We start from the raw sequence: 21,790 nt of genomic DNA on the forward strand, positions 1-21,790 counted from the left end.
TGATCAGTGGATGGCAGTGAAACATATTCTGCGTTATCTCAAAGGTACCATTGATTTTGGGCTCTTCTCTCTTGGATCTTTAGTCGCATTTTCAGATGCTGACTATGCAAGCTGCCCTGATGACCACTGGTCTACTTGCAACTATGGTATTTTCCTTGGTTCTCATTTGATCTCCTAGAGCGCTAAGAAATAACCCATCATCGCCCATTCCAACATTGAAGTTGAGTTCCATTCCTTAGCTAATACCACAACTGAAGTGTTATTATTGATAAAAAAAAATAAAGAAAATTGAAGTGTTATGGCTTCAGTCTCTCTTATGGGATTTGGGTGTTCATCAGTTCTCTCTACATGTTCTCTACTATGAGAACATTGGTGCTATGTATCTGGCTGTGCATCCAATTTTTCATGCTTGTACGAAGCACATTGAAGTGGATTTTCATTTTCTGTACGATCATATTCTTTGCAAAAATGTGATGGTCCGATATATCCCTACTGATGATCATTGGCTAATGCGTTTACCAAACCCCTTTCTCCAGTTTGGTTTAACTTTCTACGATCCAAGCTTCATGTGCTTCTAGCCCAGTTTCGCCTGAGAGGGCATATTAAAGAAAGCTATAGATCGGCAAGTGTAACAAAGGAAAGCTCTAAAGATGGTGGCTCTACAATAATGCAAGTTTCCAATATAAAAGAAAGAGATATAAACAGTTAACTCTACAAAAGTGCAAATTACCAATAGAGGCTCTCACTCAAATTTAGAAATAACTGAATTAGGAAGTAAACCATTTAAGAAATATTATACATAAACAACTGTCTATTCTTTTCTTGCTTTCCATTATTATTTCATTCTTTTGTATGTATATATATATTGTACCCTAAACATCTTGTTCGATATATACAAAAAATAAAAGTTCTTACATTATTTGGAAATAATGTATGTAGGGAAAAAAAGAAATGAGCAGATAAAACAATTAAGAATTCAAATAGATTAGAGTTGATTTGATTTAGATCCTTCAAAATCGATTCGAAGTACACCGATACGACTACCATCATAGAATTTTAGCCCATTTAATTTCCTCTCCCCACGATGACTTGCACGTTCATATATTGCTATTTCAAACTACTGGTTCTACTTCTAAAAAATAAAGGAACTACTGGTTCTACTCAAGAAATTAACCATACAAAAACCACCTCTATTTCTTGAACCTCTTATCGTGCAACACGTGGCAAATTGGTGGGACCCATATCACTCTAAACTCCTAAATGGACCGCCGTAGTCCCAACTCCCAATACAAGCTTTTGTCATCACTTGAGTCTGTGTGGAACTGGAACTGCTTTCAAATAACCCATGACTCGTTGATAAATGCAAAGAACACCTAATTCCTCGTATAATTTCATTTTCTAATGATGCTTCTTCGCTATTGAACAGAAATTACAAAAGAAGTGGAAAAGAAGCCATTTAAGAATGGAAAGGAGAGAGGAAGGTGAAAGGTCCCAAAGGGTCTCTCTCCCTCTCTGACCTTTCTATAATTCACTGTCACTGATTTTCACCTTCCCTACATACACCCACGTCAATCACTACATTCCCTCTCTTTCCTGAAGGCATGACCCTGCAACAATTTCTCCTCGGAGACTGCACATCACATTGAAAAGATTAAACAACATTAGATTGAATGAAACTATGACAGTGCGCAAACAGCGCAAAAAAGTTTAGCAGATAAAATAAGATAATATAGTTCGTGTACCAAAGGTTGAAATGAAGACCGAAGAGCTAAGAAAAACACAACACATGCTTACCTTGTCCCATAGATGTGGGTCAGGTCTCTTGTAAACCACCACTCTTTCAATATCTTCAGGATCTGCCATCTTCCACCTGCACACCGGATGTGGAACTCGGTGGCGATGGTACTCGCTCACCGTCTGCTTTGTGGTGGAATCGTATTTTGCCATAGACAAATAAAACACGAAGGGCTTTTGGCATGGATTCCGGGTGACGGGGCGAGTGTTGAAGGCGTATGCAGTGTAGTCAGCCTTCCTGTACCAATTGAGGAAAGTTCTTGAAGGCATCTCCATCTCCCGGGGCGAGAATACACCCCGGAATATCTGAACGGCGAACCCCCAAGAAACGGAGAGCGTCCAACTCTTTTCTTTGTCATAGCATATGGACTGCTGCATGAGGCCAGCCGAGTCGAGCTTCATCGGCACCATCAGCCGTTGAAGAGCCTTAACCCGGGTTACATTGGGGAATATCGGCTCCACCACATCGAGGTGGTGCAGCGACACCAACGGCGTCACAGGATGCGCAGCAAGAAGCCCAAATAAGTTCCCGTACACATCGTACTGAATCACCACCATCCATAAACAACAAAAACAAGAATCAGACCAGACGTTACTTTGGACTTAAAAGAGAATTTTACAATTTACAGTACTAAAGGCATGAACTAGATTAGCCAAAGCAAACACACAGTAACAGAGGAAAGAAAAAGAAGCACATTAATTATCATACTTTTCAAGCGTCGCTCCTTTACGATTGATCGAGAATCCGATGCAAAAACATGGCATCAGCACTGAGGGATTTTTTGGTAGAATGACTGTTCAGCCCACATCTGAATTTTTAACCCTCTTTCGTACAGGTGGGATGAATCTGGTTTATAGGGAGGGGCTGTAATTTTATATTTATGCAGTGGAGTGCAGTGTACTTCACCGTTTTTTTTATTTTTTTTTGACAAATTTTGGTCCTACACTCCGACACTGTCCCACCATTCAGCTGATAGAGGCTTGGATTTACGTCAACAAGCATCAAATCACATCAGGGGACAGAGAGACAGAAAGTATCATTTGTAGCAAAGGAAATTTAGCCTAATCACTACCCATAGCCATGAAAAGAGTAGAGAGACGCTCGACTTAACCCAGTTGTCTGATAAGCCGTGTTTAGACTTCAGAATTGCATATTTGCATCCACAGGGTCGTCGGGTCCATTGAAGAGAGGCTCCTCCAAGGAAAATATTCAAGGGAACTCAAATCGTCGCGATTTTTGTGGTGATAACATTACATGCCAATGAAGAGTCAAAATGACCACGAGGAAATTACCCAATTATCCTAAAATCGGAAGGAAAAGACAACAGACTTCCTAACAAGCCTATGACGAAGGGACACTTGATCAGACACTGCTTTAATGCTGAGCCCAGCTCCGGTAAGGCCAAGACAATTAGGCCGTGATGGGCGATTCGGCCCATGATGGGTCCATTAGAGACCCAAATGCCGGATCAAGATTCTGTTACAGTATTACTACGGAGAAGATGGAACGCTGTACCCATTTATTGCGTACCACAATATCACCGGCACGATTTGCCCTCTCAGTGCATTGTCATTGTATACGCTAGGCTCCCTAGCTACGGTCTATAAGACTGACCGGATGAATGTACTCTATCACCCTGGAATTTCTCGGGAACCGCAAAGAGAGACTCAAGAAAAATTTAGTCCTACTTAGTGCATTAAAAGAACATAAGAGTAATCCGATTAATTTATTAAACGCAAGGACAAAAAAGGGAAAGAGGAGAGGAGCGGTATTCGGCGAGGTGCGACCCATGTGTTCCTTCGTTGGGTTGATCAGTTCATTGATTTATTCCGAAATATCGGCGTACTAAGATCGAAAAAACAGCAAAAAATGGCGACGGAGAAACAGGAGAGGGGATCAGAAGAGCAAGTCTTCTGTTCGATCACAATAACCGCTGGCGAAACGAAGATAAACTCAGAACCACACACTTAAAATTAAATAAAGCTATAATTTAATAACATTGGGAAGAGGGACTATTTTTTTTCAGATAGTTGTAAAGAAAGGAAAGGAAAAACAGAGACAAACCTGGTGGAACCCAAGATCCTTGGTGAGGGGTACACCAAGCTCAGCCATGCAAGCTTGCATCCGATCGTCGGAGCCGTACAAGCCCGGGTATCTCTGTATGCACCTGTCTTGCATTTTTTCGAGCTCTTTCGCCAATGGGTAACTAATGGCGAATCCTCCCCCACCGTAGGCCATCCCGTACGAGAAGTATATATTCTGTAAATGGCTTTCCGATAAGCTCCCTATGTAATAGAACTGATTGTGGTCGTATTTCGACAAAACCCTAACCAGATTCTCTGGAATGAACACCGTATCGTCATCCCCCATCACGAACCACCTCACATCCTTCATTCCCAGCCTCAACGTCTCGGATACGATCCTTGAGATCCGAATGGCTGAACGGTGACCCTGCCGGTTCTTATAAGAAAACCGAGACGTATCGCCTGAGATCTTCAATGGCGGTAGCCCTTCGTCCTTATGACTCTTGACCGGATTATCCAGCCATACGATTCCCCTCATCTCCTTGGGCCTCCACCATATCTTGATGTAATTTTTCCTCTGTTCCCATAATCTCGCCGAAGCTGCGATTCCGAACACAATGTGTTGGAGCCCTGTTCGTTGGTGTTGAGGGGTTCTCCGATTCTCTTCTTGCTGAATAACTCCAACCGTGTGATTCAGATTTACCTCCGCAGCCGCGAGTGTAATGTTGGAGATTAGAGAAGATGATGAGGAAAGACGACGGTAGGGATGGTCGAAGGAATCATCTTGGTGACAGGCGCGGGAAGTGGAGAGAAGCTTTAATGTATAGACGATGTAGGTAAGAGAGATGAAAAGGATGAGCCAGACCATGAGCTTCGGGAGAGCTCGAGCTGGAGCGGCGGAGACAGCAATGGGGTTACCGGAGGAGCTCCTCATCTGATCCCAAAGCAACTTCTCTGAATCCTTCCCGTTTCCCTTCATGGTCTTGGACTCCCTCTAGGGTTTCTGTTGTTTCCTATCTTCACAGTCGCTCCGCCCCTGTGATAGGAGGACGAAATCAATGAACAAAACCTGTAGAGGAAGAAGGAGAAGGAAGCAGCAACAAGGAATAAATGTGGATTAAATTAAACAAACGAATTAGGAAAAAAACGCAGATATGAACGAATTGAGGTGAGATTATGAAAGCGAAAACGATTTCACAGAAGAGTAGAAGAGGAGACATGCATTGCTGCCAGATTGCACTCGCAAAACCTCTCCCCCAAACGGGGCTTGGCTTTGTGCAGAAAAGGAATGAATCTCGTTTCTTATTTATGTATGCTCTCGATACGATTTCACTGCTCTATTTTTTTAATATAATAACTCGCGGAGGGGACCCGCGTTGCAGGGGCAAAACATGACGTTAAGTGCATAAAATTTGCGAAAGGTAAATTTTTTAATTAAAAATTTATTGGAAATAATGTATTTAAAATAAATAAAAATATATAGACAATAATATATTTAATTTAATAAAATAAAATAATAAATAAATAACCACGGCCATCAGGCAATAAATTCAAAGAGGGAGAGATGACTATTGTCATTGTATTTTTGTTTTCTATACTGGAATAATGTAAATAGTTAAATAATAATAAATTTAATAAAATAAATGAGATAAATAGACAATCAAATGAGAGAGTAAATATATATAAATATATACATAATTCTATGTTTTACTTTTGCTAGCAATAATAATTTGTTAGATTATTAAATTATTAATTAATTAAATAATATAGTAAATTGAGTAAATAAATAAATAAAACTTTATATATTATCAACACAAGATGGGTAAAGGCTATCTCAAATTATTTAATTAATTAATTTAGCATTGTTAATGGGTTAAGCTGAATTATCGGGCTATCAAGCCCATGAAATAGGTTTAACCCGGTTCGTGGTCTGGCCTAGCTTAAGACTTGGCCTATGGACCAGCCTAGCCCATGGTACAGCATAGGCCCATGCGGGCTCGAGTTAAAATAAAATTTTAAGATCTTTTTTAATTTATGTTAAAATTTTCATTATTTGTTTAAAACTTTTGAAAAACATGGCTTAGCCTGGTTCATGGCCCGGCCTGGACTAAGACTTGGCTCATGGACCAACCCAGTATGTGGCTTGGCATGGGCCTACATGAGCTCGAGTCATATATTTTATACAATAATTATATAATATATTAATATATATATATTTATATTTTCAATTTTATTATATTATTTCATTTTATTATTACATATATAAACAATTGTGCACATCCAAAATTCATATAAAATAAAATTTTAAGATCTTTTTTAATTTTTTGCAACATTTTTGAACCTCCGTTGACCCAAACGATCAGACCGTTCGGCTCGGGAACCTTCTAGGCAACTGGTTCCATTTACCCTAAACCTGGTATCTGGTAAAAAACCATTGAAAAAGTCATTAGTCGTTGACCCGGGCGGTCGACCCGTCAACCCGCTCAACGGTTTCTAACCTTTTTTATTTTTTAATTTTTTTAATATGCTATCAGAACAGGTCGTCCATTCGAACCAGATGGTCGGACCATCAACCCGAAAACCGGTGGCTAGAATGATTCCTAATGAGGGGTGATTTGGCCCCAACTTGATGAACAGAGGACACGTGAACGAAACTTGCCAGCCAGGTGATAACTCGCGCTTCTGACCACCTAGGCAGATTGTCACCTCGTGTGTCCCATTCACTTCGGATTGCTCCGAGGACAAGGTATCTCGGAAGCCCGTATTTGATGAGGTGACAGGTAGCAGATTCTAGAAGCTCGCTAGTTGTCTCCGAGCCTTTTGGGATCAAGCCACACATTCATATGTCTTATCCTCATCCCGCCCGATTCAGGTGGACACGATGAGGTTTATCGACTAGCACGTTATCCACCTTCCAAAGAAGAACGGACTCCTACTGCTCGGTCCAAGGATCTCGGAGAGGTTTTGTGAGGCTCATGGCAACCCAACTATATAAGGACATTAGCCCCCATAGCACAAGGTACGCGTGATTATTTGCTCACTAGCTTACTTGCATTCGGGCTTTCATCTCGCTACCAGAATACAATACTAACTTAAGCATCGGAGCGACCTCGCTGGGTTAGCCACTTCAAGTTCTCTAATCCACTTTCTTGTAGTTTGAACCAGCTCGCTAAGCGGCCAGCATCCAGGTAACCTTCCAGCTAGGAGCTTCCGGATCGTGCACCATCAATTGGCACCGTTTCTGGGAACTACGATCGAAAAGCCAACCTTCATACCCTACTGTTTCACTCATTCAATGGCTTCTACAAGCAACACCGTGAAGAGCATTGAGATGACTATCTCTGGGGGATAGGAGTAAACTACGGCTAGCTAGGAGTTCCCCATGGTTTGCATCGGCCAGTTCACCATTCCCCTCACAGTCTTAGGGATCCCTACTATATCAACACAGCAGACTCAGTACCAAACTCAGCCGTTGAACGCTCCCTTACCCCAGGTAAGCGCTACTTTCTCCGTGCCAGAGCCCTCTGTGGTCCCTCTAGGGGTGGGCACCAGCAGTTCGATGAGTTGGTCCAAAGTGTCTAAACCATGCAACTACAAATGCAACAAATGCACCAATTCTAGCAATACTACTTTTGTCAACAATACCAGCAGCAATTTCCACCATTGCAACCGAACTAGCATCAAAATCAACACCAAAATCAGTACCAAAACCAGAACCAGCACCAGGTCCATAATCAACAGCAGCAGCAGGGTGTACACTGATCTCCTCCTCGAAGTGTGGGAAACCCACAGGTCCCAATCCTTCCTCAAGAGTGGACCCCACCTCGGGGTAGAGTTGACGGTCAGCGAACACCCTCACCTTCTTAGAGAGGAAACCCTAAAGATAGGCTTGAAGTCAGTCAGCATACAAGGACCAATCAGCAACAGCACTCGCGAACTAAGAATCGCGAGTCACAAGTCAATGACTGCCAGCTTAGAGCATGAGGCGCGGACTCACAACGAGTCCCCTTGGCTCCCTGTAATAGTCAGCAGCGAGTTCGCGACCAAGAAGACACCGAAGGTAATAACCCACTCCCACCTCACGACAGTGTTTAGGAGCGAGAACAAACCAGGGTCAAAGTGCCAAACAACAACGAGGTCAACAGTACCAATGTGGAAGCACCTAAGAAGTAACGACGTCGCAAGATGTGTCGATCATTAGCCAGGAACACCCACCACCGAGAAGCAGTCAGCCACTGGAACCAAGCAGGGTGAGGGAGGAAATGAGCTCAGTAGCTACATAGCCGGCTCCTACATTGTTGAGCCGTCCCTCCCCCTATCACCCAAGATACTAGCGGCCCCAAGGCCAAAGGACTTCAAGACACCTACACTAGAGATGTACAATGGGAAGTTCGACCCTAATGATCACATCAATGCATTTTAGTCTCAAATGCACCTTGCTGGAGCAGACGAGGCGTGCATGTGTGTGGCCTTTTCCACCACCTTCAGAGGATTAGCCAGGCAGTGGTATAGAAACATAGCACCGAGCTCGATCAAAAGTTGGGCTTAGTTCACCAACATGTTTACTGCTCACTTCATCACTAGTAAGAAGTGCCCAAAGTCACAAGAAAGCCTTCTGAACGTGGTCCAGAGGGAGAATGAATCAATACGAAGCTACATCAAACATTTCAATGAGGAGTGTTTGCAGATACCAGATCTCGATCCGACTATGCGCCTCACTACAGCGCGAAAGGGAGTTAAGCACAAGGAGTTCGCATGGTACCTCGGAGTACATCGTCCAAGTACAATCACGGAGTTCTTCGACTATGCTGAGAGGTTCATGAGCATAAAAGAAGCTCTCGGCTCAAAGGCAGAGGTCCAACAAGGCGAGAAGAGGAAGAGAGAAGATCAAGGAGCCAGTAGCAGTAAGTACTGGCAGAAGATGAGTAAGTCACTGAGGAGAAGCAAGTCTCCCTGCCAAAGAACATCCAACACCCCCCCCCCCCTCAATGCAAAGTGAGGTGGTATCCTGATGGTGATCAAGGATTCTTCTTTACGTTTCAATGAGGAGTGTTTGCAGATACTAGATCTCGATCCAGCTATGTGCCTCACTGCAGCACGAAAGGGAGTTAAGCACAAGGAGTTTGCATGGTACCTCGGAGTACATCATCCAAGGACAATCATGGAGTTCTTCGACTATGCTGAGAGGTTCATGAGCATAGAAGAAGCTCTCGGCTCAAAGGCAGAGGTCCAACAAGGCGAGAAGAGGAAGAGAGAAGATGAAGGAGATAGTAGCAGCAAGTACCGGCAGAAGATTTGTAAGTCACTGAGGAGAAGCAAGTCTCCCCATCAAAGAACATCCAACACCCCCCCCCCCTCAATGCAAAGCGAGGTGATATCTTGATGGTGATCAAGGATTCTTCTTTACGTTTCATTGAGGAGTGTTTGCAGATACTAGATCTTGATCCGGCTATGTGCCTCACTGCAGTGCGAAAGGGAGTTAAGCACAAGGAATTCGCATGGTACCTCAGAGTACATCGTCCAAGGACAATCATGGAGTTCTTCGACTATGCTGAGAGGTTCATGAGCATAAAAGAAGCTCTCGGCTCAAAGGCAGAGGTCCAACAAGGCGAGAAGAGGAAGAAAGAAGATGAAGGAGCCAATAGCAGCAAGTACCGGCGGAAGATGAGTAAGTCACCGAGGAGAAGCAAGTCTCCCCGTCAAAGAACATCCAACACCCCCCCTCAATGCAAAGCGAGGTGATATCCTGATGGTGATCAAGGATTCTTCTTTTGTCAAGTGGTCACCCAGGTTGTGAGGAGATCTGACGACCAGGAACCCAAATGTCTATTTTCACTTTCATCGCAACATCAAGCACAACACTGAGAATTGCCGCAACCTCCACGACAAGATTGAAGAGCTGATCCGCTACAGGTATTTGACTAAGTACATTCAGCATGAGAGTAGGGAGTCATCAGACCGACAAGCCAACCAGATAAGGGAAGTTCCGGAGTCAAGCAGAAGAAATGACCAACCACCTCGGCAACAACAGCCTCCTAAAGACAAGCCGATCCGTAGGGTGATCAACATGATCACCAGTGGGTCCATTGTTGTGGGGTGCACAACAGCAGTAGGAAAGACTTCAGATCGGGAGTTAAAGCATGAAGCAAAAAACCCTCCAAAGAGACCTTGGGTGGAAGAGCCCATTTACTTCACCGAGGACGATGTGCGTGGGATACAATACCCACATGATGATGCCCTCATCATCAAGCTTGAAATCAATGACTTCGAGGTAAAGTGGGTCTTGGTAGACTCAGAGAGTTCGGTGGACATCCTGTTTCTAGAAGCCTTCGACAAGTTGCATCTACAGCGAAGCGACATGAATCCAGCAGATTCACCCTTGGTGGGATTCAGTGGCAAAGTAGCCAGGCCCCTCGGTCAAGTGGCAGTACCAATTATAGCAAGAACATGGCCTAACTCAATGCGCTTCAAGCACACATTCCTAGTGGTCGCGACCCCGTCCCCCTACAACGCAATTTTAGGTCGACCTATTCTGCATGCCCTACGAGCAATAGTGTCCACCTATTTACCTATCGATGAAGTTCCCAACAAATTGCGGAATGGGGGTAGTACGAGGTGATCAGTTAGAATCGTGTAAGTGCTACGTGGCAGCGTTGAGAGGCAAGGCAAAGTTGGTAGAGAATGTCGAACTAGAGCCTCCACTTGAGCATACAGAGGAGCGAGCTGCCCCTATGGAGGAAATAGTCTATGTATCGGTTTCTGAAGCTGAGCCGACGAAGACCCTCTAGAACGGTGCTTTGCTAGGCAAACCTCTTCGGTTGTAGCTATCAGGCCAGTTAAACAAAGGAAATGAAACCTCGCCTCAGAGTGGTAGAGGGTAGTTGACGAGGAAGTCGGGAAGGTCCTCGCAGCAAACTTGGTTAAGGAGGTCCAATACCCGATCTGGGTGGCCAATCCCGTTTTGGTGAAGAAGACCAACGGAAAGTGGTGCATGTATGTCAACTACACTGACCTCAATAGAGCCTGCCCGAAGGATTGCTTCCCACTCCTTATAATAGACTGCCTGATAGATGCGACACCTCAGGGCATGAGTTGTTGAGCTTCATGGATGCCTACTCTGTCTACAACCAAATTAGGATGGATGTAGCTGACTAGGACAAGACCGCTTTTGTAACTGAACTAGGGCTATACTACTATAAAGTGATGCCCTTCGGATTGAAAAATGCTGGAGCAACTTTCCAAAGATTTGTAAACAAAGTTTTTGAACCTCTTATTGGAAATAAAGTCGAGTGTTATGTTGATGGCATGGTCATGAAGACCCAGTTTTCGAACTCCTTAATTGACAATCTAAATTGTGTTTTTCAAATACTAAGAAAGTTTAACATGAAACTCAACCTAAACAAGTGTGTTTTCAGGGTTACGTCGGGAAAATTTCTTGGTTACATAGTAAACTGGCGTGTCATTGAAGCTAAACCGGATAAAATAAAGGCCATACTAGATATGAGACCGCCCCAAAAGATAAAAGAAGTTCAAAGGTTAACTGGCCGGGTAGCTGCCCTAAATCAATTTATGTCTAAATCAGCGGGTTGGTGCCTACCTTTCTTTAAGGCAATAAAAAAGAATGAAGGCTTTGTGTGGACCAAAGAGTGCCAGCTTATGTTTAACGAGTTGAAAAAGTACTAAAGTACCACACTAGTTTTGACCCGACCTGAGGAAGGTGACGAGCTAAAGCTGTACCTCTCCACGAGTGACGAGGTGGTTAGCTCGATACTAATCAAAGAGGTAGATCGGGTCCAACAGCCCGTCTACTATGTAAGTAAAGTCTTGCAGGCTGCATAAACCAGATACCCCGATATCGAAAAGCTAGCGTACGCACTGGTAATAGCAGCACGAAAATTGCGCCCGTACTTCCAAGACCATACGATCGTCATCCTCACCAACAAACCATTGAGGCACATTCTATTAAAGACCGAGGTGTCAAGGAGATTGACGAAGTGGGCCATCGAGCTGAGCAAGTACGACATTCGGTTCGAGCCACGCCCAACGATCAAAGCCTATGTCTTGGCGGACTTCATAGTAAAATGTACATTCAGTACGCCGGTCCCTGAAGTGATTGAGCCGGTTGGCACATTGGAGGTATTGACCAGCGCAACATCGGTCTCGGTCAGAGAAAGTCCGACCTGGGAGGAGGAGCCCTAGATCCTCCACGTAGACAGCTTGTCTAATCAGTGAGGAAGTGGTTCTGGATTGATACTATACGGACCAAGCAGTGGGAGTTCATTTTGCTCCGGAAGGTGGATAGCGTGCTGGCTGATAAACCTCATCGTGTCCACCCGAATCAGGCGGGATGAGGATAAGACCTATGGATGCGCAGTGTGATCCCGAAAGGATCAGAGACAACTGGCGAGCTTCTAGAATCTGCTACGTGCCACCTCGTCAAATACGAGCATCTGAGATACCCTTTCCTCGGGGCAATCCAAAGTGAATGGGACACCCGAGGTGATCGATCTGCCGAGGTGGTCGGAAGCACCGAGTCATCACCTGGCTAGCAAGTTTCATCCACGTGTCCTCTATTCATTAGGTCGAGCCAAATCACCCCTCATCAGTTCTGTTTCCTATAGTATCTGAATCAGTTCTCAAATCAGAACTAGTACTCTATATTCTTTCTGGCCTAGGAAGTGAGTATGAGTTTGTGGTTATAGCATTGACTAACTGACCAGATGCAACATATCTTGGCATTGAAAACATCATTGGAGTTCTTCTGAATCATGAAAGCTGACTTGAAGACTTAGCTCTCACGTCTGATATTTAATCAGCATGCATTTTCTTTGAAAGATATCTGCCATGTTCCCTCTATCTGCAAAAATTTACTACCTGTCAGTCGATTTACAAAAGACAATGATCTATTTTTTGAGTTTCACCAAGACTGCTGCTATGTGAAGGATTATACGGGGAAAATCATGCATCGAGGGGTCAATAGAGATGGACTATATAGCTTTCCTACTTCAGCCACAATCGCTCGAGAAGCTCTTGTTGGAGAATGCACGTCACTTCATGGTTGGCATCTTCAGTTAGGTCATGCAACTATGCATAATGTACAGCAAGTTATTTCCAGATTTGGTCTTCCCTTTAATACATCTAGTGTTAATCAGTTAGTTTGTGAGTCGTGTCAAATGGGCAAAAGTCATAGATTTCCCTTGAAGTCTTCTAGTTCTCAGTCCAAGCGTCTATTAGATTTAATTTTCTCTGATGTATGGGGACCTACTCTCGTTAAATCAAATAGTGGATTTTCTTATTATGTCATTTTTGTGGATGATTTTTTGAAATTTTCTTGGGTGTATCCTATGGTTCGAAAATTTGATGTATTTGATTTATTTCTTAAATTCAAGAGGCATGTAGAAGTCCTATTTGATGCAAAGGTAAAAGTTTTTCAATCTGATTGGGGTGGAAAATATTGTTCCCTGTCCCGGTATCTTGACTCTCAAGGAATAACACATCGACTGGCATGCCCTCACATGCATGAGTAGAATGGATCAGTTGATTGGAAGCACCAACATGTGGTTGAATCTTCTCTATCTCTACTGGCCTCCTCCAATCTCCCCTTCTCCTTCTAGGCTGTTGCAGTTGAAATTGTTGTCTTTTTGATCAATCGTTTACCAACTAAGGTACTCAATGGTATGCCACCTTATGAGAAACTTTTTCAGTCCCTTCCTGATTATTCTCTGCTGCATTGCTTTGGTTGTGCTTTCTATCCTTTTCTGAGGCCGTACAACAAGAATAAATTCCAATTTCGATCCCCCTAGTGTATTTTCATTGGTTACAGTACCTCCCACAAAGAATACCGTTGTATGCATGTTCCTTTAGGGCGTCTCTTTATAGCTTGGCATGTTGTGTTTGATGAAAACTTATTTCCGGGAATTGGTGAAACACCTCCTTGCGCCTCTCCTACTCCTTCGGGTACTTTCATCTCAGCACCAGTCCCTCGGAATTTGGAACCTCCATGTCCACCATCATCATCACAGCAGCACCACACTGTGACTCCTCTTGAGTCTAGCTCTAGTTCGACCATAGCCTCTCTAGTCCTAGCATCTCTGGCTCAGGTTTCTTTTGATCGCCCACAAAGATACCACAACATTCAAGAATTATTGGATACTACAGCTCCAGTTTCACAACCGGTACATTCTCATTCCATACGTACCAGGTCTATGGATAGTACCTTGCCACGATCTTAGCTTGCTACAAGGTACCCAATTCCCTCATATCTTCTTACTCTTTTCGAAGAACAAGAACCCAAAAATATTAATCAAGCTACAAAATCAGTTAATTGGCAGTTGGCTATTGAAAAAGAATATTAGGCTCTCATTAAAATGATTCTTGGCACTTAGTTTCGTATGATCCTTCCATGAACATTGTTGGTGATTAAACTATTGCTATTTATTATAAATTTTCATTATAAATTTATTTTCAGTAATTGTGTACTTTTGCTATAAATTTTCAATAATTATTGGTGATTAAACTATTGTTATTTATTAGAGATTGGACAATTAATTTAGCTGAAATTAGGAGTGTTCAAGGATTGGTTCACTTCGGTTGCAGGTTGTTTCACTAGCCAAATCGACTTGGTCAGGTCAGGAGTTTGACACCCAAAACTGACTGACCATTAGTGAAAAGTGAAACCCACCAACTCGAGTTGTATCGATTTGGGTCTATTTTCGGTTTGGTTTGTCTGTTCAAAAGATTTAAGCTTAAAAATTAAATTTAAATTTAATAAATTATAGTGGTATTATTAAAAAATAAATTAAAAAAACTAAATATAGTTAGAAAATTGTTGAACCAAAGCCAGTCGAAAATACTAGAAAACCGACTAACTTGGGTCGAGTTCAATCAAATTGGTTATTAAAAAGTTTAAATATAAAACAATTATATACTTTTATGTATTTCTATTGTTTAGCTTTCCCTTAATAAAGCTTGCGCATCGCACGAGTCCCCGATAGTATGTGTATATAGGTATTCATTATTCATATGCATGTATGCATTATACAACTATGCATCCAAAAATGTATATATCTATGTATTTATACATTTTTCTTTACAAGTATTTATGTATATATTATATATGCATTTATCTATATATACATACATATATTTATATTTTGGGAAAATCTATGGTGCGAGAAAGACATGGTATCGGAAAAGTTGATAAATAATACCTGATTGACTACCATGTTTATGATACCAGTTGGTTGGTAAAAAATTTTTCAAATATCATATCTTTCCAATATTATAGTCGAATCTTATCTATCATATATATAAAGCAAGGTTGTCCACATCACCATGCCTCTCTTTGCTTCAAACCCCCTTCTTAATTTCCTGTTTTTTTTTTCTTTTTATTTTTTTTAAACTCCACATAATTGCCCATTAAACCAATAAGGAAACAACATTGGCTAAATTATCTTTAATAGCCAATAGATAAAAAAAGAGTGACTAGCTTTTCTAATATCTAGCCAAGTGGCACCACTATCTACCACTTTCTCCTAAATTATCTCTAATTCCTATTTATCTCATCCCCCACTTTCTCCCAAATTATCTCTAATTCCTATTTATCTCCTAAGCTATCTCTAATTCCTATATATCATCTCCCCCATTTTTTATCTATATCTATCTAAAGAAAGTTTGAATTAACAAATTTAAGAATTATTTAAATATTATAATGGAATTGTATAATAACTTTAAAATATTTATTAAAACACAAAAAAAATAATTATAATATATTTAATAATATTCATATTATTAATAATTTTATATTTTTACAAAGTTTATCATGAAATTATGTACTAACAATATAATTTATAGTTTTACGGATTATTCAATTTAAATGATAAAAGTTTATCATTAAGAAATAAAATATTATTTAAATATTTCAATAACTAAATATCTTAAATAACAAAATATTAAAAATAGATAAATAATTATATAACAAGATATTTAACATTAAATAATAACTTTAAAGTAAATAAAATTCAAATAAAAAAAGTTAATTATTTTAAATATTATTTAAATATTTAAATAACTGTATATTTTAAATAATGAAATATGTAACATAACTAAATTCTAAATAGTTAAGATAAAAAAATTATGTAATAAATTTAAAAAATTTCTTAGAAGTACAAAAATAACTATAATAGATTTCATAATATTAAAATTAATAATATTTTAATATTTTACTAAATGAATAATGAAAGTATGTAGTAATAGTATAAATTATAATTTTATGGATTATTAAATTCAATAAATAATTAATATTTTAAAGTTTTAAATAATGATATTATTTAAATAACTAAATAATATTGTAAACTAGTTTCACTTATATCAATTAATAATTTTAGAAAATGACTTTCAAAAAGATGAATATTTATTAATAATAATTTTAAAATATGAATCTATATTTATTATATATTTTTATATACTAAAATTAATATTTATTGTATTTTCGTAATTATTTATTGTTTTTCGTGATAAAAATACTTTCAATAATTATGTATAAATCTATTTTTGTTTTGTTGTTTAACAAGAAAATTTTAATAATTATTGAACATTAAACTACTGCTATATAACTTTTTTAATTTAATTTATTGTACTTTTGTTATAAATTTATTTTTAGTATTATGTATTTTTGTTAGGATTTATTGATTCATATTTATTATAGATTAAACTATTATTTGAGATTATACTATTTATTAACTAATTTAACATATTTTCAATATTTATTGTATTTTTGTAATTATTGTATTTTTATTAGTTCTTTATTGTATTTTAATTATAAATTTATTTTCAATAATTGTGTATTTTCACTATAAATTTTCAGTAATTATTGGAGATTAAACTATTATTATTTATTAGATATTAGACTATTAATTTAGCTGAAATTTGGAGTGTATACTGATTGATTTGGTTCGATTGCTAGCTGTTTTGGCCAACCAAATCGACCTGGTCAGGTTGTGGAGTTGGTCACGAAACTAACTGACCATTAGGGAAAACCGGCCAACTCAGGTTGTATCGGTTTGGGTCAATTTTCAATTTGGTCAGTCAATCCAAAATATTTAAACGTAAAAAGTAAATTTAAATTTAAAAAATTATAATGGTATTATTAAAAAATTAAATTTATGATATAAAACATTTTAGACTAAGGAATATGGGAATTTTCCACTTTCTTATATTTAAAATATAAAATATTAATGTATTTATGGTCAGTTTAGTTCGGTTTTGGTCAGTTTACAAATGACCAAACCAAAACTGATCCAACTTGGTTGGGTTGGGAAATTATTGAACCAAAGTCGATAAAAAATACTAGAAACCACAAGTAGAATTGGGTTAGGTTGGTCGGTTTCATCGATTTGATGAACAACTATAGCTGAAATTAATTATTGTTATTTTTGTATTGTAAAATAATTATTAAAAGTAGTATATAAAATATAAAAAATTATTAATTATTTTAAAAGTTAAAATATAAAACAATTGTATATTCTTATGTGTTTTTATTGTTTAGCTTTCGCTTAACAAAGCGCATGCATTACACGCATCCCTGCTAATATATTATCTGCCAAAATTTTTAGGTTTAGAGGCAATTTTTTTTTCTAAAACATGATTACTATATAAATTCTATGCCTTATCCAACTATATGAGATCAGCTACATAAATTCTTTTTAACCAATCCATTTTATTTAAAGTCATATCCATGTTAATACTTAAATCATTTATAACCACTATTTCTTATGTCCTTTTTCCTTCTACATGTGGTTCTTTTAATCCTTTTAATTTGTAACAAATTACTTTTTCTAACTGGTGCTGTTGGTATGTAATTAATCTAAAGTAAAGGTCTTCCTTTCCCATCTTTTCCTTCAAATCAAACATAACCTTAAAACCAGAAAATAGTACGTTCAAACCCAATTAAGACCAAGCCAAACCCAACTACAAGTTTTAAGATTGAAGGTTCAACAACTTGGATTGGGTTAAGATTGACATCAATCTGACTTAACCCGACCTTACTTGCACCCCTAATCTGTAGAGAAGCCAGGATTTACATGCACCAGGACTGCCAAAAATGTACAATATGGTGGTAGACTGGTAGTTGGGATACGTGGCAAATGGAAATCAAAGTTTGTTGGTGCAAAGTCTATCATGGGCACAATTTAAAAGGATGAATCTTCTTAATCATGATTCCAAGAAATCATTTAAAAAGACAAAAGTAACCATATTTTGATCTCTTTAACTACCAAAAAAAAGCATAGACTAAATTGTGGTGTTTTTGTCTTTTTGGCTCCAGTGACAAAAACAAAAGAAAATAAAAGAGGACATTTGAGGAGCGACAAAGGCCTTTGCATCTTTAGGGGTGTACTGGTGATTACAATGGATGCCCTTTTACTTTTCAGCGACAAGGAAGGATTTTGGCCGTTTGTCGAAAAGTAAATTTAGTGCAATATTTGTACGTGACTGGTGTGTCTTGATAAATGAGAAGTAGCAATGGTAAAGTAAAACTAAAAGCGGAAGATCAGAATAGGGTAAAAGCACAACGAGCTTTTTAGGTAGTGTTTGGCAAGGATGTTATTATTCTAGAAAATAGTTATACATTAGCATTGTGTTGAAAAAATCGGTGTTTTATAAAATGGTAATATGTTTCTAAACCATATCTTGAAAATCGAGAAAAAGTAATTTGGAGAAACGTTGAATTTAACATTTTTTCAATTTAGAATTCATTGTTACCAACAAAAATATGATGCCGTACCAGTGCTGAAAACATTGATACGAAATAAAAGTTATTGTTATTACCCCAGAAAACATCCTACTAAAATAATGTTTCTAAACAAAAAAGACAATGTTTTTTCAAAAAACAATGCTTCCTGATGTAACCGTTTTTGGTCACGTACCATTTTTTGGGATGTGTAAAATTTTTTGGCTAAGTACCTCGTGTTTGACCTAGTGGTGACGTGCCTTGGTGATGAGCTACTTGGTGGCAAACTTCCCGGGGGAGAACTGCCTGGTGGCGAACTGCTTGGTGATGCTCCCTGGTGGCGAACTGCCTAGTGGCGAACTGCCGGGTGGCGAACTGCCTGGTGGCGAACTGCTCGGTGGCGAACTGCCTGATGGCGAACTGCCTGATGGCGAATTGCCTGATGGCGAACTGCCTGGTGGCGAACTGCCTGGTGGTGAACTGCCTGATGGCGAACTGCCTGGTGGAGCTGCCTGATGGTGAACTGCCTGGTGACGAACTGCCTGATGGCGAACTACCTGGTGGCAAACTGCCCGGCAGTGCTCCCTGGTGGCGAACTGCCCGATGGCGAACTGCCTGGTGACGAACTGCCTAGTGGCGAACTCGTCACTTGACTTGCTCCTAGGCGGTGTGCAACTCAGAGGATGGTGGAGCTCCCTGGTGCAGCGCTACCCGATTACCCCCCGCGTGAGGTGATTTTCTCTCCTTTGTAGATGGCGGGAGCTGAGGGACCTGCGGGAACTGAATCAGAGGACCCGGGGGTATTTTCCCGGCGGGGACTCTCCGATGCCTAAGTTAGCATTCTAATTACAAAGGGCTTGGAGAGAAATGAGAGAGCTAGAGAGCGGGGGTTACCATACTCTTTTTCCTTCTTCTCTTGGCTTTGGGGGTCGGAGTCTTTATATAGTGGTGCCTTCGCGGGTTAGGTGGGTGAAAAGCCTTCAAATGGTAAGACGTCATATCCCATCAGAACCGGGGTACGGTGATGAACTCCTCGAGGTTGTCAGGCTGGCGCTTGTGCCAGGCGTCCTGGTCGACGCCTGGGCCAGGTCGTCAGGTCGGCGCCTGTCAGTCGACGGGTCGGTGTCCAGGCCAGGTTGCCAGACCGGCGCCTGTCTGTCGGCGGGTCGGTGTCCGGGCCAGGTTGCCAGGTCGGCGCCTGTGTCAGTCGGCGGGTCGGTGTCCGGGCCAGGTTGCCAGGTCGGCGCCTGTCAGTCGGCGGGTCGGTGTCCTGCCAGGTTGCCAGGTCGGCGCCTGTGTCCAGGTCATGTCATCAGGTCGGCGCCTGTGTCCGGGTCATGTTGTCAGGTTGGCGCCTGTGTCCGGGCCAGATTGCCAGGTCGGCGCCTGTGTCCGGGCCAGATTGCCAGGTCGGTGCCTATGTCCGGGCCAGGTTGCCAGGTCGGCGCATGTGGCAGGCTGATCCGGCCAGGTCGCACAGGTCGCGCCAGTTCGCGCGCAGTTCACGCTAGGCCGCGCGCAGTTCGTGCGCAGGTCGTGCGCAGGCCGCGCACAAGCCGTGCCAGGTCGCGCCAGGTCGCGCGCAGGTCGCGCGCAGGCCGCGCCAGTTCGCGCCAGGCCAGCCAGACCGGTGCCCGGGGGGGGGACCAACTTGGTAAGTTGTTGCCTGGGGGCTTGCCTAGTTGTCACGAGGTGCCACGTGTCGCAATTTCACTAGAGGGCCAAATCTGCCCTCATCAATTGCCCCCCACTCCCGAGCTGAGAGTAACTCAACGAAGGGAGTAGATTTCTTTTGGCCCCGTAAGTCGACGAGCTAGTAAGTTTTGATCCAATTCCTTAGGCTTTGGGAGCTGCCTGTATGTGGCGAGCTGCCAGTAAGACGAGGGGGTCTCCGCCGGTTTCAGTAGTGTAGCCCTTAGGCTCTGGGGCAACTTATAGTTCACTTTTGCTGATTTTGTTCCTGCTGAGAAAGCGATTGGATATTTAGCAATAGTGTGGCCCGCAGGCTTTGGGAGTGACTCATAGTCTACTCTTTTTGATTTTCGCCCGTGCCGGAGAGGCGACTGGGTCTTAAGCAGTAATGTGGCCCATAGGCTTTTGGGAGTGACTCGTAGTCTACTCTTTTTTGACTTTTGCCCGTGCCGGAGGGGCGACCGGGTCTTAAGCAGTAATGTGGCCCGTAGGCTTTTTGGGAGTGACTTGTGGTCTACTCTTTTTTGACTTTGCCCGTGCCGGAGAGGCGACCGGGTCTTAAGCAGTAATGTGGCCCGTAGGCTTTTGGGAGTGACCCGTGGTCTACTCTTTTTTGACTTTGCCCGTGCCGGAGAGGCGACCGGGTCTTAAGCAGTAATGTGGCCCGTAGGCTTTGCCTGTGAGGTGTCGAGCTATGATTGTGCTACATCAGCTTCGTAATGCCGGTCACCCACTCCTACAAGAAGCTACTAGGGGCTCGACCTTCGGGGGCGGCACTACTAACTTTAGGTTGCCAGCTCACACGGGAGCCTTGGAAGGCTCGACCGGTAAGGGCGCCTATGTAGTCTGTTGGCCGTCAACTCCCGCGGAAGCCACGAAGAGCTCATCTTTGTAGGGGGACCTTGCGGAGAGGACTGATGAGGCATCATCTGAATCGAAAGTAAGGTTGGTAGAGCTACTTAGTCCATTAGCCCCCTGCATAGTTTTTGAGTTCATAAAAAATGTAAACTATAAAGTGATATCTTCAAAAAAGTGAGGACTTAGCTTTGGTAGGATGAGAACTTAGCTTTTGTAGAATGAGAACTTAGCTTTTCGTAGCGTATTCCCACAGATGGCGCCAATTGATGTAACCGTTTTTGGTCACGTACCATTTTTTGGGATGTGTAAAATTTTTTGGCTAAGTACCTCGTGTTTGACCTGGTGGTGACGTGCCTTGGTGATGAGCTACTTGGTGGCGAACTTCCCGGGGGAGAACTGCCTGGTGGCGAACTGCCTGGTGATGCTCCCTGGTGGCGAACTGCCTAGTGGCGAACTGCCTGGTGGCGAACTGCCCGGTGGCGAACTGCCTGGTGGCGAACTGCCCGGTGGCGAACTGCCTGGTGGTGCTGCCTGATGGCGAACTGCCTTGTGGTGCTGCCTGATGGCGAACTGCCTGGTGACGAACTGCCTGATGGCGAACTGCCTGGTGGCGAACTGCCCGGCAGTGCTCCCTGGTGGCGAACTGCCTGATGGCGAACTGCCTGATGGCGAACTGCCTGGTGACGAACTGCC

General features: G+C 41.7%; 1 protein-coding gene across 3 annotated transcripts; it reads right to left on the reverse strand.

The window, feature by feature from the left end:
• Positions 1-1,361: 1,361 nt before the first annotated feature.
• LOC104611526 (uncharacterized) lies at positions 1,362-5,174 on the reverse strand. Of its 3 annotated transcripts, none has more exons than XM_088889431.1 (4): positions 5,042-5,174; positions 3,860-4,888; positions 1,795-2,337; positions 1,362-1,630 (listed from the first exon to the last, which is right to left on the reverse strand). In XM_088889431.1, the coding sequence occupies exons 2-4, from the start codon at positions 4,796-4,798 to the stop codon at positions 1,535-1,537; spliced, it is 1,578 nt and encodes a 525-aa protein (XP_088745557.1). In that variant the 5' UTR covers positions 4,799-4,888; positions 5,042-5,174; the 3' UTR covers positions 1,362-1,534. The 3 variants fall into 3 exon arrangements, with proteins under 3 accessions (XP_088745557.1, XP_088745558.1, XP_010276911.1); XM_088889432.1 differs by having other exon boundaries at positions 3,860-4,855; positions 5,042-5,132; XM_010278609.3 differs by having other exon boundaries at positions 3,860-5,142.
• Positions 5,175-21,790: the final 16,616 nt, after the last annotated feature.

This window comes from Nelumbo nucifera, chromosome 6, assembly GCF_055504915.1.
Source record: "Nelumbo nucifera cultivar China Antique chromosome 6, China Antique-T2T, whole genome shotgun sequence".
Taxonomy (NCBI): domain Eukaryota; kingdom Viridiplantae; phylum Streptophyta; class Magnoliopsida; order Proteales; family Nelumbonaceae; genus Nelumbo; species Nelumbo nucifera.

What these genes read in the sequence shown, in the direction of transcription:
- LOC104611526 (XM_088889431.1), bottom strand. Translation starts at nt 4,798, where the DNA reads ATGAAGGGAAACGGGAAGGATTCAGAGAAGTTGCTTTGGGATCAGATG. An exon ending in AGGATCTTGGGTTCCACCAG is followed by an intron (nt 2,338 to 3,859) that starts GTTTGTCTCTGT and finishes GTGGTGATTCAG; the next exon opens with TACGATGTGTACGGGAACTT. An exon ending in ACCCACATCTATGGGACAAG is followed by an intron (nt 1,631 to 1,794) that starts GTAAGCATGTGT and finishes TGTGATGTGCAG; the next exon opens with TCTCCGAGGAGAAATTGTTG.